Genomic DNA, 17,064 nt, shown 5'->3' on the forward strand with positions numbered 1-17,064 from the left:
ACGGCACACGAATGGGGTGACCAACACCACGCCCGGCCGCCTTTGTCTCCCCGAGTGGCGATGCTCACCACGTCGCACCGGGTTGCTCAACTCTTTGAGGCTGAGTCGACCTAGTGGGGGCCCAGGACCGCTGCACCGCCAGCCCCGCGGCACGTGACAGGCGACGGCGGCGGGGCGGTCCACTCCGGAACCCGCCGGTATAAAAAGCGGCAACGTCGCCGTCCGTCATCCTCCCACCACCTCCTCCTCCTGCTCCACCTCCTCCTGCTCCACCTCCTGCTCCACCACCACCTCCTGCTCCACCACCACCTCCTGCTCCACCACCTCCTGCTCCTCCACCACCTCCTCCTGCTCCACCACCTCCTGCTCCACCACCTGCTCCACCTCCTCCTGCTCCACCACCCCCTGCTCCACCACCTCCTGCTCCACCACCTCCTGCTCCACCACCGTCAACGAACAGCAATGGCTTGGAGGCTGTTCAGCACCGCGCTGCTGCTGCTGCTGGTGATGCTGTTGAAGCAGCATCAAGTCGCAGCCCACATGGGGTAAGCGTTCTCACGGCCGCTGAATAAAGATAATACGGTTATATTCTTAGTTTTTTCGGTAAAGTCACGTTGAAGAGAAACAACAAAATAACAAAATATATATATTTATATATACAAAATATATATATTTATATATACAAAATATATACGTTGAAGAGAAACAACAAAATAACAAAATATATATTTTGTTATTTTGTTGTTTCTCTTCAACGTGACTTTACCGAAAAAACTAAGAATATGAATTACTGCAGTCACGAAAGCTTTAAATCAAAAGATAATACGGTTGTTTTAGCGGCCTTATCTTTAAAAAAAAAAATCGGAGTAACGATGGGCTTTGACGTTTTGGTTCGGTGAATGCGAACGTCAGAAATGCACGGAGTCAACGAGACGTCTGCGCTACCGCAGATCGCGCATGCCGTTGCCCGTATGTAACATACGGTGGGCTCCCGTCGTAGGAACGTGGAGTGGTGGAGCGTGTGCACGTAGGCTCTAAGGAAGCCGCCGGAGCCGGCAAGCTGGCCCCACACGGGGCTTTAGGCGCCGGTGTGGGGGGGTGGGAGTCGGAGCCGTCCCCTAAGGAACACGGCGAATCGAGGCGGCCGCCTCGGGCCCCGCGCTTTGGGGGGGGGGGGTTGGTTTGAAGGCGTCGGGGGGCCCTCGCTAGCGACACATTGAGACCGAGGGTGGGGGCAAGGAGGCATTCATCCAGCAGTGGATAATATCGTGGCTGATGCTGGTGATGTACTGCGTGTAATCGATTTTCTACACCCCCCCCGCCCCCATTGACTCGATTAATCTTCAGGCAAGAATAGACTAAAGAATCTATTCTTCTCACCCACACCGTCTCATTTGTAAGCACCACCTTTGCACTTTCACGTACTGCTGCCCGCACTGTCAACGTGAAATGCGACACGAGCACGAACACCCACGATCGTCACTGCTCAATCCACTGCTGGACTAAGGGCTGCCCCCCCCCCCCCCCCCCCACGTGGTGTCGGTCACGGTGGTTGTTTGACCATACTTCACCGCGCTGGTGAATTGGCACGGCGAGATGGGGCGCGGGAGGGCACATGGCCGGTACTGTATACGGTACAGTTTATCTCTGCGTGTCCATATCCACGTATCTTGTGTGTGGCGTCTGCCTCTCTCCGTGTTCATTCTCCCGTGTCCATCCATCCAGATTTGTCCTTTCCAGCGTCTCGCCGTCTTTGTCTCTTAACTGCCGCGCATTTCCATCTCGCACCATTGCCGTACACAGCAGCAGCATGTGCACGTGCCAGGCTAGGTGCGCGCAGCTGTATGTCTACCCCCTCCTTCCCTCCCACCCCCTGAGAGTGGGGTTTGTTTCTTACGACATTTTCGGGAAAGGAATTCGATTTGCGGCTTGTGATCGCACACACTGAATCCAGCGCTTTGAGGAAGTGACGCCTGCTGTTGCTTTCAGATGGGAGGGAGGGAGGGTGGTCGTGGTGGCTGGGTTTTTGGGAAGGGTCCACTGAACGATGTAGCAATTTTTTTTCTTCCTGAAGCGACCTGGCCACAAACGATTTGCTCAACGAAGTGGCTTATCGCGTAGACATTTCTAGCTGCCAAACACTGTGCAGTTAAACGCGTGATGTTGATTCTAAATGTGGAGTGAAAAACCGGAGGACCCGGAGAAAAATCCACGCGAACATGGGGAGAACATGCACGACCTGTATACCAGGCGAGGTAGTTAACATCTCGCCACCGCGGCTGTGTGAGGGGACCATTGTAATAGTGATTCGCCAATTAAGTAGAGTTAATTTGGGGGGCCATAGGAATATTTGGTAGTGCAGGGTCCACCCCACTCACCCTTATCACTGACCCTGGTGGCTCGGTATGTGGATCGATGGATGGTGATGGATGGTTGTGTGGGTGGGTGGGTGGCTGGGAGACTGGTTAAATAGATAGTTGGATAGCTGGGTGGGTTGGTGCTAGTTGGTTTAGAATAGGGTGGGTAACCTTTTTTCTGCCAAGGTCCATTTGGACATTTACAACATCATTCGCGGGCCATACAAAATTATCAACTTAAAGAATTGGCCTGTTTTATTTGGTCAAACATTTAATTAACTCGCCCCTAATGTGATGGCTGGAACTGCCAATTGATTTCGCATCCTTATACGGCCCGCGGGCCGGACGTTCCCCACCCTGTGGATGGCTTTGTTGCAGGCTATCTGGGCAGATGGCTGACTGACTGACTGGGTGGGCTGGTGACTGGGAAAGTGGGTGTGTGGGTGGTAGATGGATGAGTAGGTGCTGGGTTGCCAGGTAATTTGGTGTCTGGCCGGAAATATTTTTTTAGCTCGATGTTAAGAGTCGTCTTTCACTGGCTTATCTCGGGCACAATCTGAAAGGGATCTTTTTTTTAAATTCTACTATATTCCTGTTTAACCGGCAAACCCACTGAGCCTCGATACCGTGTCAGGAGACTCTGTGGAGGGGGGTGGGGGCGAATGTGGAAGGCAAGAAGTTCTCCATGGTGGGTCATTGTCAATGACGAACCCTGATGAAAATGTATTTGAGACTATAAGGCTCTCTTGGATATACAAGTAGCCTAGGGGGGGTCACAATAAGGGTGGTCTTTTAAGGGAGGTATAGAATTATCCCTTTTATCCCCCCCCCGACCCAACAACATTTTCTGGGACGGTAGCGCCTTTGTATGAAAATTGACCACAACAATCGATATATTTTGGGGTCCCATTTTTTTTCTTCTCGTTGGCATTGTTTTCCACCAGTTCAGTTTGCCCCATTGGCATTGTTTAAGGTAGGCATAGCGTTTTGCGCGAAAAGTAAAATAATTATAAATTTTCACACGCCCGACTCGATGCCCGCATGGCGCGCATCAAAATTGCATTTAATCGCTTAAAAATAGGTTCCGCTCTTAATTTGGCTAAATTTCAGTTCTTAGAATTTAACATTGGTTCGACCGTCACGCGACAAACTTTATTCCGTGTAGCAGAGGGGGCGGCGAAAGTGCTTCCCTGCCCTCTTACACTACGTGCAACGGAGGTCGCTCAGAGGGATCTCAGAAGTAACTCTGTAAAATCTGCTTCCTCGGGCTGTCTCGGAAAGCACTCGACCATGTTTTTCATTCCGTGACGCCGATAGTGAAACTGCTCTAAACCGGGTTCAAAGATACAGAAAACATGACAAGATAAAATAGATATTCTTTGGGTCTTTCGGTAAAGTCACGTAGATAGGTTCAAAGAAAATAACAAAAAAAACTACGACGTTTCGATCAAAACACAAACGATCGTCATCAGGAGGGAAAAAGAGGGTACAGCTCTTCGTCCTATCGCCTCCACCATTTACTCGCCTACAAACTGGCCCGATTTCTGTCTGAGACCTTACAACCATTCACTGGTAAGACCACCTCAGCTGTACTTAACACAGCTCACTTAGTATTGTTAATTAAGGACATCTCACTATCTCCAGGTGATTTGCTCGTTAGTTTCTATGTAGTCTCTGTTTACCAAAGTTCCTGTGCCTGACACCATTGCAATCATTGAAGACTTGGTCCAACAAGGACTGAATGCTGATGTACCGTCCCCAGTGAGACACTGCCTCACCAACACTTACTTCACCTGGAATGGAATTTTCTACAAACAATTTGAAGGTACCCCAATGAGTTCTCCCTTAAATTTCCCACACTAATACACAGGGGCGGAGCCAGGATTTCAGGCCGGGGTGACATTCAACAAATGTTAATTTCAAGAATGATTAGAGAGCCAGGCTGTTGAACTAGATGCCATCGGTTGGCGACACACTCTGACAATGCAGTTGCACGGAGTCCGCCAGACCGAGTGTCGTACACTTACACGCAGAATGTCACCCCTGTCACCCCCCCTGGCTCCGCCCCTGCTAATACAGCCACCTCGCTCGCCGAGCTCGACGTTGTTGCTCTGCGGTCTACCATTAACATGCTAATCTCTCACATTAACATAGCCACCTCCGCGCCCACGTGGAGGTGGCTATGTCAATGTGAGAGATTAGCATGTTAATGTAGATCGGAGAGCGGCCTCCGCGAGGGCGTGGATGCCGCTCTCCGATCTACATTAACATGCTGATCTCTACATTAACATAACTAGCCCCGCCCACTTCGTTTATGACCCTTGGGATACACCCATTTTAAACCTTTAAAACAGTCTGCCTCAACAGCTTTCCCCCTCTTCCTCCTGATCACGATCGCTTTGCGTTGTGATCGAAACGTCATAGTTTTTGGTCATTTTTTTTGTTATTTTCTTTGAACCTATCTACGTGACTTTACCGAAAGACCCAAAGAATATGAATTCCTGCAGTCACGAAAGCTTTAAGTCAAGATTTAAGATAAAATAAGTAATGTTAATTAATGTAGCAGTGCATGGTTGGCTACGTACAGTGTGAAAGAAGTGCATACATACTTGCATACTAAGCCACCACTTTCTCTTGTTCTGCCTGTTGGAAAACGAATCTGGTATACTCGGAAAAAGGGAAAATAACATTTAACAGCCCGTACGGATGTCTCGGCAACCAGCTTTCTGTACTGCCACGCACTGGCACACAAAGTTTGGGCCGAATGCGAAATAGCCCTTTGGAGACGGTTCCAGCTAACTTGACTCATTCATCATTCCAGTCGTGTCGAGGACTCTCTCATCACTCGCCCACTCATTCACCCACCCGTTCACTCGCCCATTCATTCACCCACCCATTCACTCGCCCATTCATTCACCCATCCGCTCACTCACCCACTTATTCACCCTCCCACTCGCTCGACCACTCGCTCGACCACCACACTGCAGGACAAAACACTTATCATTCCGCTTCTTCCCTTGCACTGCTTCACCCTGGAATCCCCTATCCTATCATCTCTTTGCTCCCAATCTCTTAAAATAAATATCCTAGCTTAATTTAAGACACGTGTTACACTCTAACCGAGTATAACTTTTATAATAGTGCTGTTTGTTGCTAGCCGCTTGCCACTTTTGGGACTTTGAGCCTGCGCTGAGAAAACTGTTTAAAACAAACAAACGAACACCAAATGTGTCAGACCGAGCTGAACTTTGCTCGCCTGCCACTAAGTGTTCTAACCATTGCGACCAAACCAAGCCATGCAACGCTTATCAAGCAACGCTCTGTGGGCTACCCAGGAATGAAATAATGACAAATTTTGGCAATAGTCTAGGTTCTCTTTACATTTTGATGCACGAAAACAAAGCCTGTGTAACACCAGCTTGACCAAGATATTAATACTCCGCCAATAATCTCTCCGGGTCGATAAAATACGTACCACTTTGTGGGAAAATCAAACAGTGGTTGTCCTATGGATGGAGAAGACGCTCCCCTCCCCTCCAATAGGAATGTGGAATGTCCACTGCTTACGGCTATAAACAGGATAAAAACGCTGACTACGTCCAGGAGTAAAAACCTCCTTTGGACTCAAACGGCCTACGTCGTCTTGCAAATTGCACCGGGAGTGGTGGGAGGTAGGGGACAGCGGAGGAGGCGAGGGGGGGGTGTGCTGTAAGACTGGCGAAAACCGCAAGAATCCACGCACACACCCAGTGACCTCTCGCATAACAACCGTACAGTACGCATTTCCCCCTCGTGATGATCTTAATAAACAATAAAAAGATGCATTCTTCGTACTGTACTTCTACGGCGAAGTATGCTCAAGTGATGCTCACCACCCACTCGGGTGTGTTGGGAGGAGTAACTGGACCGTCCAGCAGTGGACGGACGCAGGTGATGTACGTGCACTTCTCTATCCACTGCTGGACCAGGACCTCCCCACGGTGCCTGTCGGGTCGGAGTTGATATTTGCCTGACCCATACTGCACCACACTGGTCCCATGCCAGTCGGTGGCCTGGGACCGGTTGGGACATCGCTCGCCACTGATGTTCGCCGTGGCCAGCGATGGGTTCCAAGGTCGCTGGGTTCGTCGTGCAGTGTGCGACACAAATAGAAAATTCCCTTTTCCCTGTTGGGCTTTGCCGAGTCTCAAGACTCATTTGGAGGAGGGACCAGCTGCATTGGGAAGTCTGATCCTTTCACTAAGACATGGGTCAGCCAAGCTGTAATACTATACTATATATAACTGACATTAAATACATTTTTTTATTTTACCAGGTAAGGCCCACTGAGCTATAGAGCTCTTTTCAGAAGTGACTTGGCCACAAATAATAACTCAACGAAGTGGCTTATCACGTGGAAATGTATAGCAGCCAAATACTTTAAACACACGTTTCTGAATGTGGAGGGGAAATCAGGAGGACCCAGAGAAACATCCACGCGACGACGGGGAGAAACGTTGATACTCAAAATATACAGGTGTCAGGGTTGGGATTGAACCCATGACCTCCTGCATACCAGGCGAGATGGTTAACATCTCGCCACCACGGTGCCACGGTGCCCCTCTGACACCCCGCCCTCCCCTCCCCATCCTCTCCTTTAGCACTTGTCAAGGACTTGTTTGTTCCCCTCTGTTTTTGCTGTAACACCACGAGAGAAGGGTGGTGGTGGTGGGGATGACAGTGGTCACGTGTTTATTTAGCAAACTATCAACCATAACCAGTGTTCTTCCCATGAAAGAGACCTTGTAGCAGAGGGGTTGGGATATTGCGCATTTTCCCAGCTCGGGTTACTCGGTTACATCATCCCTCCGGGGGTCTATAAAACGAGCACCACTTTGGGCAGAAGTTGACCATGGTTGTCTTATGACTGGATAGACTCGCACCTGCCATAGAAATGTGGAATTTCCACCACTGGCTCTGCAGGGCTGTATATTTGCCATGAGCACCATTTGCCTCTGCCTCTGGGTTGTTGCTATTGATGAATGTTTTTTAGTTTGTTTGGGGAAAATATGAAGCCATCCAGATATACAAACGCAGCCACAACTTTAATCGAGGAGATGGATTCAGATTGAGCAATCATTGGAAGGATGTGACGAACCACGTCAAATTTTAACTGCTATGATTTTCACTCGCCCACCCGGTTGTCGTTGTCCGATGACCGTACTACTTGTACCACAAGTCCATTTACTTGCTAATTTCTCTCGCCCCACCCGTCCATGCACATCACAAACCCTCCCCCCTTTCACCTGTGAACTCCTACAGCCAAACTCCTTCCCCCCCACCTCTCCCCTCCCGTGCCTATATAAAGCCACAACAGCAGATCATTTTTTCTCACCTGAAGACGGACGCTTGTGTTGCGACCGAAACGTCGTGTGTTTATTTTATTATATTATTTTTTTCTATCTACGTGACTTTACCGAAAGAACCGGAGAGTTTATGGCAGAAACTTTAAGAATTGGGACAACAACCCAAGCCCAACAATAATGATGACGAAAAGCAGCAACATAACCAATGTGCCTGAAGAAGCCACCGTATACAACACAACAGCGAGTCGAGACATGTAATAATATATGATGAATCGCTGCCAGGATCAATGGAATTTGGGGATTTCCCTAAACTTTCGTTTTTCTCTGCTTTGGTCATAGCGACGCTGCTCGATTTTGAGCAGCAAATGTTTGCATTTTGCGTGTCCCTTTTTTTAAAATGAGAATCTTGTGCGGTGTGTGTGTGTAAAAACATCACGTATTGGGAAGACAAAGGCGGCCGGGCATGGTATTGGCCACCCACCCTCTTGTATGCTGTGCTGGCTTTCATCATACTTGCTCACTTAACAGTCCTTGCGGCCACTCGGAACGTCACTGGAAGCTGCGCACTTTTAAATCGAATGAGAAAACCGATTTCTTTTAGAACTGCTTTTTGTGTTCAGTTTTTCTACTTTCCCCGCACCTCCAATTAGCACTGTCGGCTACGTGCGGTGCGAGAGTTCAGCACACATGTGTAGTGTGGTAAAATACGCGGTGCGCACTGTTGGCCGAGGGCAACCGAGGGCAGGCAGGCGCGCGTGTGCAACGGGGGGGGGAATGCACGAGCAAACCTTCCACCTCATTAAGGGGAGAATCCGGTGCAGACGGGGTCGGCTCGGGGTTGCACGCTGACACCGGAGGTGTTGCCAGGGAGACGTGCGATGAGGGGTGATTGATGGCCTGACAGGCGCCAGCCTCTCTGGCCCGTAAGAGACACAAGGGAGGAGCCGGCTAATTGGGAGGAGGATATAAGGAGGTGCGTGAGAGCGGAGCGGGAGTTCGGGTTTTTGGGACCAAGGTGAAGACATCCTCGCCGCTGCCGAGTCGCCGGGCGGGTGATGGTTGATCCCCCCCGCCCGGATCGGACGAGTGAGTGGGTCTGAGGGATCGTAGGCGCAGAGTGAGTTAAGCTGTGTGCGAGCTCTGTGTGAGCGCTGCTGTGTGAGCGCTGCTGTGTGTGAGCGCTGCTGTGTGAGCGCTGCTGTGTGAGCGCTGCTGTGTGTGAGCGCTGCTGTGTGTGAGCGCTGCTGTGTGAGCGCTGCTGTGTGAGCGCTGCTGTGTGTGAGCGCTGCTGTGTGTGAGCGCTGCTGTGTGTGAGCGCTGCTGTGTGTGAGCGCTGCTGTGTGCGAGCGCTGCTGTGTGCGAGCGCTGCTGTGTGCGAGCGCTGCTGTGTGCGAGCGCTGCTGTGTGCGAGCGCTGCTGTGTGCGAGCGCTGCTGTGTGCGAGCGCTGCTGTGTGCGAGCGCTGCTGTGTGCGAGCGCTGCTGTGTGCGAGCGCTGCTGTGTGCGAGCGCTGCTGTGTGCGAGCGCTGCTGTGTGCGAGCGCTGCTGTGTGCGAGCGCTGCTGTGTGCGAGCTCTGTGTGAGCGCTGCTGTGTGCGAGCTGCTGTGTGCGAGCGCTGCTGTGTGCAAGCTCTGTGTGAGCGCTGCTGTGTGCGGAGCTGTGAGTGCAGAGCTACTGAGAGGAAGAGCTGCAGCAGGCAGGTTAACGAGGTGTAAAGTAGATAAGGGAATATATATTCTTGGTTCTTTCGGTAAAGTCACGTAGAAGGGAAACAATTAAATAATAAAAATATAAAACTAAATTCTCACGACGTTTCGACTGCAACACAAGCAATCATCATCAGGTGTGAAAACCACAGCAAGAAAATTTGAAAAAAGTGGCGTTTTTTTAATGTTAGCACCACGGAGAGTGATTTGCAAGTTATTCGGATGGACGAGTCCATCTATGTTCGGAAAAGAGGAGGGGGGAGACAAAAATAATGGATGCGGTCTGAAAGCCACCGTAAGCGTGAACAATCAATTAAGACCCGAAATGGTTTATCAAATCCTTCCAATGATTGCTAAGCCAGAATCCATCTTCTCGGTTGAAATTGTCTCTGTGTTTGTGTATGTGGATAGCCTCATGAACGAATCTCTCATGGTAGCCAGATGGCTTGCAAAGAAACGTCGTGAGAATTCTATTGTTTTACATTTTTATTATTTTATTCTTTCCCATCTACGTGACTTTACCGAAAGAACCAAGACTATGAATCCCTGCAGTCACGAAAGCTTTAAATAAAAATTGAGATAAGGGAAGTTAGTCAACAAAAGTGACCGTATAGACAGAGACAGGAGTGCCTACAACTGGTGCAGAATAGAGTAAGCAGGTGACCTGTAACAACGTGTCCGACTGAGTGATTTTACAAGACACTACACATGCTTGCCCATAATAGAGGTGTTTTTGGGTTAGAACGCGTAAATGTGTTGTTAAACCTGGCACCACCCGACACAGACAATTAGTAAGGTTTGTCATGTAAACAAAACATGTGATTAGGGACTAGTTCAGCACACCGGTGTATTTGAGAGTTAAACCCACAACATTTACTTTTGACAAACCTTGCTTATGGGCTGTGTCGGCTGGTGGCTGGTTTTAATGACACATTTATATTTACGCGATCGAACTAAAAAAAACCTCTGGATAAGATCTGTCGCGAAAGCCTACTGCATGTTAAACATACTTGCCTCTTGCTGAAGGCCACGCGTGGGGGTGGGTTTGTTTTCGCAGGCTGGACAAGGCACCCTCGGTGGACCCCCGGTGCCACGCCCAGTCTCCGTTCTGCGCGCGGGGCCGTCGAGGTGGCGGCCTGCCCACTGTGCAGCCCGAGGATGGCCTCGTTGTGTTCCTGCTACGCTCCGAGGGCCTGGGCCGCCACCACGAGCCCTTCCTGTCTGAGCTCCAGAGCCACTTCCCTGGGCTGCAAGGCCTGTGGAGTGTGAGTCACCACCCTTCGCTGCCCTTCGGTTCCCTGGGTGTGGGCGGTTCGTTGGTTAAGGCGCATATATGACGGTTCACGATGCGACCTTGGCAATACAAGTACAGGACTTAATTTCTTAGTAAAAAAAAAAACAACAATCTTTTTCGGGTTGCTTGGAATACTGGAGAAAAGCACGTGACCAGTGGTAGCCGTGGCCATCGCAAGAGGTCTACTAGATGTGGTGTGCCAGGCGATGGAATATTTTCTGGATTGCCAGCACGGACAGACACATCCTGAAATTAATATTGTTCTTACCCCTCACCACCGCATCCCCTCACTGCACAGAGCTACCGCGAGTCCCTGGGGTTCTACAGTTTCCTGATGAAACGCAATTTCACGCTGAGCTGGGACCCCCTGTTCGGCACGTCCTCCGGGGCGACGCCCCTCCTCCTGGACAAGGGAGGAGACCCCATCTGGTGCAACGTAGGGGCCTCCTGTTTCACCTCGGTTGAGGGTGGCTCAATGGAGGCTGCGAGCGTCGTCAAGGTGGCCGAGATGACGGGTGAGCGACGTTCGCTGTTCGGGCTCCCAGCACCCATCCCCCGCCCTGCCACCGCCGATATTTTTGATCGTAAATGACACTCGCAGTGGGAATTAACCCTTTCCCGTTCCGGGACGTCTGCAGGGTGGGTGTCCCGTTCACCGCTGAATCTGGGAAGTGGCTCAACGTTCAGTTTATTTAGAGAGGCGTAGCGCCTTTGGTTTTGAAGACATTGAACTCGCCAGAGAACCGTAGTGACACTACCGCACTCTGTGATGGCTTGCGCCAAACTGTGCCACGCCCTCCCGCATGGCCTTTTGGCAGCCTCGGTCCCAATAGTTTTTTTTTCTTCCAATTCCACTCCAATGAACTACACGTACGTCATCGGAACAGAATTGGAAGGAAAACTGATGACGTATGTGTACGTCATCGGAATGGGAAAAAGGTTAAACGTCCAATGTCTTTATTTGAGAACGGTGTAGGCCATGTGTACGTGTGCCGGTATTACGATCCGACTTTGCCAAGTTTGAAAATTGGTCGCGAATTACCCAATTGAGTAAAAGCCAGTGTAGAAAAGCGGAGGGACAAAGGAGTGTAAGTTAGTTTTTTAATGGAACAAAAAAAAATGCAAGCGAGGTGATGGTCCAGTGGTTGAAGGATCCGAGCACTTGAGATCCTAAGTACGAATCCCTTGACATCGCAAAAGTTGACGGAAATAACAGAATAAATACCGTATTTTTCGGATTATAAGATGGTCCAGACAGTACGACGTACCCCAAATGTTTTCAGAATAAACATTCTCCTACTGAATGCGGGAAAGAACGGTGCAGAGTATAACGAACCAAAATATAGAGTGGACGCTGCGAAGAAAATCTGTATTTTTTTATCATCGGGAGAATACGGTAACATGGAGAGCCGTCTTCAGGAATATACTTTATGAACACGCTGCATTACAATGGGGGGGGGGGAGATGTCTTCCTGAAGCTGATGTATTATCTGTATCACACGACACACCTCAAAAGTTTTCTTTAAAATACAGGTTGGCTTGGTGGGAGGGGTAAAAAGTGCTGTAGAACGTGGTAATTTTTAGCGATGTGAATTCTTCACCTGCTTCGGCTTGTCCCGCAGGTGAGAATTTCAACCAAATGGCCGCCTGGGTGCAGTCGCAAAACGCCACCGCGACGCCCTTCGACCTCTGGACGGTCTACAACGGCACGGGCAGCAACATGACGGTGCAGTTCGACGCGCGGGACAGCAACGGCTACGTGCAGGGCGTCATCGCGAAGCTCTCCTCCATCGGGGCAAATTTCATCGGGTCCGTGACTGCCAGGCGGTCACGGCTCGCCCTCTACAGCGACGCAGCCAAGCCCCTCGGAAACGGCAGCGACATCTTCGGCCCCAAGTCGAAGCAGCAGGCGCTGGCGAAGGACATGCTGAAGTTCTTCAGCTACTTTCGGCCGGGCCAGACACTCATGGAGCGTGCGAGGAGCACCATTGGTATCTTAGTCGAGGTCATGTACTACAAGCGGTTCTTCATTTACCGTGACGATACGTACTGGCAGCTGCAGATGATTTACCCGTACTTCGCTGTGACCGATGAGTTTTGGCCGTTGCCTAAAGCCGCCTACGACTTTCCCTTCCTCCTTTAGTAGCCCCCTCTTCTCACCCCTAAACACATTCGCAAAGTATACTCGCAGAAATGGGTACTCGCTTGATTGTTGCTTCTTTGTTTTGTGACCCGCCTGCAGTGGCTTTTGCAACCAATAGCAAGAGAGAGACTAAAACCACGTGTTATACACACGCTGTTCTGTGACATTTTGCAAACATGCATTTCAATCTTCGTAGGTATGTAATCGTCGATGATGAACTTTACGTTGCCATGTGTTCGACAGATTGACAAACTATGGCGAGTACTTATAGCGCTGTTCCTTGTTGCCAAGATTTTGGTTGATGCTTTTCTTAGTTTGTCATTTTCCCATAGGATAAGAATCTCATAGCAACATAACGTTAGACTGAAACGTTGTGTGACAGGACTAATGTGGTTAACATGTTGAGCCTTGCTAGGAAAATCACAGAAAAGAATGTTCGAAATGTATTTCAAATGGCCATTGCAGTTTGTGTGCTTTTACTTTTTGTTTAACTGATTTGTGTAACCTGTGGAAATCTGGCTAGTGTAGTCGGGTAACGTTTATTTTCAGTTTTTTAACATATGATCTAATTGGGCTCCCGGAAATTGACCTTGTTATTTTGTATTGTTTTCCTCCTCAATAAATCACGGGAGAATGAATACCCCACGTGCGCTTCTTCTAAGTTTTACGTGATTTAATAATGACATCAAGTGTCATTAAAGTACAGCCAATCATTCATTCTTATTCTGCTCAAAGCCAAAGCTTACCCCCTATAGCCTACACCAGCTGTTGGGGCAAGTGTTACTTGCGAGCGCCTACGGAAGCCAACGTGGCACACGAGGGCATGGTGTGGCTAGCACAGGGGTCGGCAACCTGTCGCTTCAGAGCTGCCTGCGGTATTTGGTAAGGACCGTCAGATATTCACATGCATTTCGGCTCTGAATTATGAGTTTGCCGAATTCTAAAACAATCGCTCGCTATTTTAGTTGCAGACCCCTGGTCTAGCATCATACCCAGCCGACTTTGCCCCCCCTCCTCCAGTGGTGATGTTTACACACTGCACCAGGTACTCCTTTAAGGCCGAGACAATGTGAACCTAGGGAAGCCCCTGGGACAGGTTCCGATATTCGACACTTATGTTAGCCGTGAGCGGGAATTAACTGGTTCCCGGGTTCATAGCGCAGTGTGCTAACCACTCCACTATCATTCCCCACAAAGCAAACAACAACAACACTTGCCATTTGCCACTAAGTGGTGGTGACGTGACCTCGACGCCTATGTCAGGCCAGGTGCACTTGTAGGCCACAAGTGTCGAAGGCTCGCTGGCAGGAGGAGGTCACGGGACAGACCCCGGTTGACTGAGATGACTGTCCGATGCACCAAATGTACCCCCTACTGTGCCAATTTGCTGCATTTTAGCCGCTCGGCACTCTGCTCGTAGTGGGCAAACACTCACCCACACACTTTAAAGAATACTTTGTATTATATGTGAAAGATGTTTTCCTATTGAGGCCTCTGTGTCGTAGACGAATGTGGGTTACCTGTCACGTGCGTAAGAATTGAATGTGGTGTTTGTACGGTAATTCTAGCTGCGGGTTGTACCGCGTGCTGTTTGGCATGTCCGACCTTTCGCTCCACACGCTGGGGGCTTCCGCATGAACCCCGACCGCACTTCGGATTAGCGTAGTTGGCTCAGTACGATGCAGAAGAAGTTCAACATACGTACAAGCAGAACCGATAAAAACGTGCTGCAGGCACGGACATGCTTCCTGGTTCACAAGAAAACTAGTTTTATATTTGTTGACATCTCGGTGTTTTATGCACGGGTTTAAAAAAATGTCTTTAACGCTTTATTTTTATGACGTTTCGGGCGCCACGTCCAGTGGAGTTTTCGGTTAATTAGCCTCTTGGCAGATACAGCACGACCCTAAAAACATGCAGTCCTACAGAAATGAGTTTACGTGACATCCTGCAGCCTCTAAAGGACACTATTATACACCCCAATGTATGTGGGTGGTGGGGGGGAAATTATATTCTTGGATACAATCGGGGCCCTGAATTGTGAAAATGAATAATCAGGAGTGATTTGACAGGCGCCAATCATTAAAGGCCTAGTTTGTATTATGCCAAGGCCTGAGAAAGTACCGATACGCTTATTGTGAGAAATGTGGCTCGTATTTTTTTTTTTACAAAAGTGAACTGGATATAGGAAGTCGTTTGGCTGGCAAGCTGAGTGGCTTCTACCGCAATTTTGAGTGTTGTACAAATAGAGGAATTTGTTAAAAACCAAAAAATATACAAATGTGTGTCCATGAACCCCAGCCCACACTCAACGTTTTTGTTGCATTTGTGGCTTGCCAGGCCGCTCTGTGACCGAGGTCACCCGACATACGATACCACACATTTACCACACACCTTACCCTCACCGGTCAGCTCCCCTGATCCTCGCTACTCACCAGCCATGAACCCACCTGACCCTCACCACTCACAATAAAATACATTTCTTTAGAACTGCTTTTCTGTTTAATTCGTTGTCCTCCCCACACCTCCAATGAGCACGTTTGGCTGTGCACGGTGCAAAAGAAGTTCAACATACACATGCAACTCACCTGGCCCTCACCACTCATAAATTAACCTGACCATCACTAATCACCGGTCATATACTCACCTAGCCCTCACCAGAGAATTCACTTGACCCCCATCGCAAACCAGTACACTCATCTGACTCGCTACTCACGGCAACCCACTCACTTGATCCTCACCAAACTCACAGCCATCGGCTCGCCTGAGAATGTAAAATCTAGATAAGCAGTGTCACACGTGACGGTGTGAGCGAGACCAGGCTCTTCACTCATGCGTGAAGAAATAATCATCTGTTCACTCTCTCGCTCTGTGTGTACTTCCCTGTCCCCAACTCCCCATAGTCACCCATCATCAATCCACTCATCTCATTTCCATCTTCGTTTATTACACGCATCGTCACCACCACCACCTAAGTTTACACACACCCCATCCACTCGTCTCGTTTCATCTCGCCAAACATCTTGTACCATAGTTGACTGTACAGCGCCTTGGTTAAGGCGCTTTATAAATGTATGAAAAGATAAGGCGAGACATGTGAACGAGGTGCCTCACTAATTTCCTCACTCGTCCCATGAATAAAACACAGAGACAATGGAGTAGCAGGCAACATGAACTTGTATTGCCGTGAACGTATAAAAAGTACATGTCATAAATATCGTTAATGTCATATTTTGCTCTTGTGGGATCTCCGTACGTTTTTCCTCTGCGTTCTTCCTCTGCGCCCTCTGCTTGCGATTGCGACGTTTGCCGTTTCTTTCCAGGTCCTCCAAGGGCCGGCGATGTCGCCTTTGAAAAATAAAAAGTTAAATGATGTTAAGAGCTAAAACTATAAACTATAGTACAGTGAGGGAAAAAAAGTATTTGATCTCCTGCTGATTTTGTACATTTGCCCACTGACAAAGAAATGATCAGTCTATAATTGTAATGGTAGGTTTATTTGAACAGTGAGAGACAGAATAACAACAACAAAATCCAGAAAAACGCATGTCAAAAATGTTATAAGTTGATTTGCATTTTAATGAGGGAAATAAGTATTTGACCCCTCTGCAAAACATGACTTAGTACTTGGTGGCAAAACCCTTGTTGGCAATCACAGAGGTCCGACGTTTCTTGTAGTTGGCCACCAGGTTTGCACACATCTCAGGAGGGATTTTGTCCCACTCCTCTTTGGAGATCTTCTCCAAGTCATTAAGGTTTCGAGGCTGACGTTTGGCAACTCGAACCTTCAGCTCCCTCCACAGATTTTCTATGGGATTAAGGTCTGGAGACTGGCTAGGACACTCCAGGACCTTAATGTGCTTCTTCTTGAGCCACTCCTTTGTTGCCTTGGCCGTGTGTTTTGGGTTATTGTCATGCTGGAATACCCATCCACGACCCATTTTCAATGCCCTGGCTGAGGGAAGGAGGTTCTCACCCAAGATTTGACGGTACATGGCCTCGTCCATTGTCCCTTTGATGCGGTGAAGTTGTCCTGTCCCCTTAGCAGAAAAACACTCCTAAAGCATAATGTTTCCACCTCCATGTTTGACGGTGGGGATGGTGTTCTTGGGGTCATAGGCAGCATTCCTCCTCCTCCAAACACGGCGAGTTGAGTTGATGCCAAAGAGCTCCATTTTGGTCTCATCTGACCACATTACTTTCACCCAGTTCTCCTCTGA

At 49.1% G+C, this 17,064-nt stretch overlaps 1 protein-coding gene across 2 annotated transcripts; it reads left to right on the top strand.

Annotated features, from left to right (window-relative positions):
- Nucleotides 1-208: 208 nt before the first annotated feature.
- On the top strand, nucleotides 209-13,482 carry LOC116943474 (bis(monoacylglycero)phosphate synthase CLN5-like). Of its 2 annotated transcripts, none has more exons than XM_032956279.2 (4): nucleotides 209-545; nucleotides 10,465-10,672; nucleotides 11,000-11,216; nucleotides 12,324-13,482. In XM_032956279.2, the coding sequence occupies exons 1-4, from the start codon at nucleotides 463-465 to the stop codon at nucleotides 12,842-12,844; spliced, it is 1,029 nt and encodes a 342-aa protein (XP_032812170.2). In that variant the 5' UTR covers nucleotides 209-462; the 3' UTR covers nucleotides 12,845-13,482. The 2 variants fall into 2 exon arrangements, with proteins under 2 accessions (XP_032812170.2, XP_032812171.2); XM_032956280.2 differs by lacking the exon at nucleotides 209-545 and adding an exon at nucleotides 1,582-1,622.
- The last annotated feature ends 3,582 nt before the right edge of the window (nucleotides 13,483-17,064 follow it).

The sequence above is a fragment of the Petromyzon marinus genome, chromosome 18 (genome assembly GCF_048934315.1).
Source record: "Petromyzon marinus isolate PM22_M1 ecotype Great Lakes invasive population chromosome 18, UKy_Petmar_22M1.pri1.0, whole genome shotgun sequence".
Classification (NCBI taxonomy): Eukaryota; Metazoa; Chordata; class Hyperoartia; order Petromyzontiformes; family Petromyzontidae; genus Petromyzon; species Petromyzon marinus.

Bases quoted from the DNA above. Each gene is read 5' to 3' on its own strand.
- LOC116943474 (XM_032956279.2), top strand. From the start codon at position 463: ATGGCTTGGAGGCTGTTCAGCACCGCGCTGCTGCTGCTGCTGGTGATG. The intron at 546-10,464 runs GTAAGCGTTCTC...TTGTTTTCGCAG, and splicing joins CAAGTCGCAGCCCACATGGG to GCTGGACAAGGCACCCTCGG. The intron at 10,673-10,999 runs GTGAGTCACCAC...CTCACTGCACAG, and splicing joins GGCTGCAAGGCCTGTGGAGT to AGCTACCGCGAGTCCCTGGG.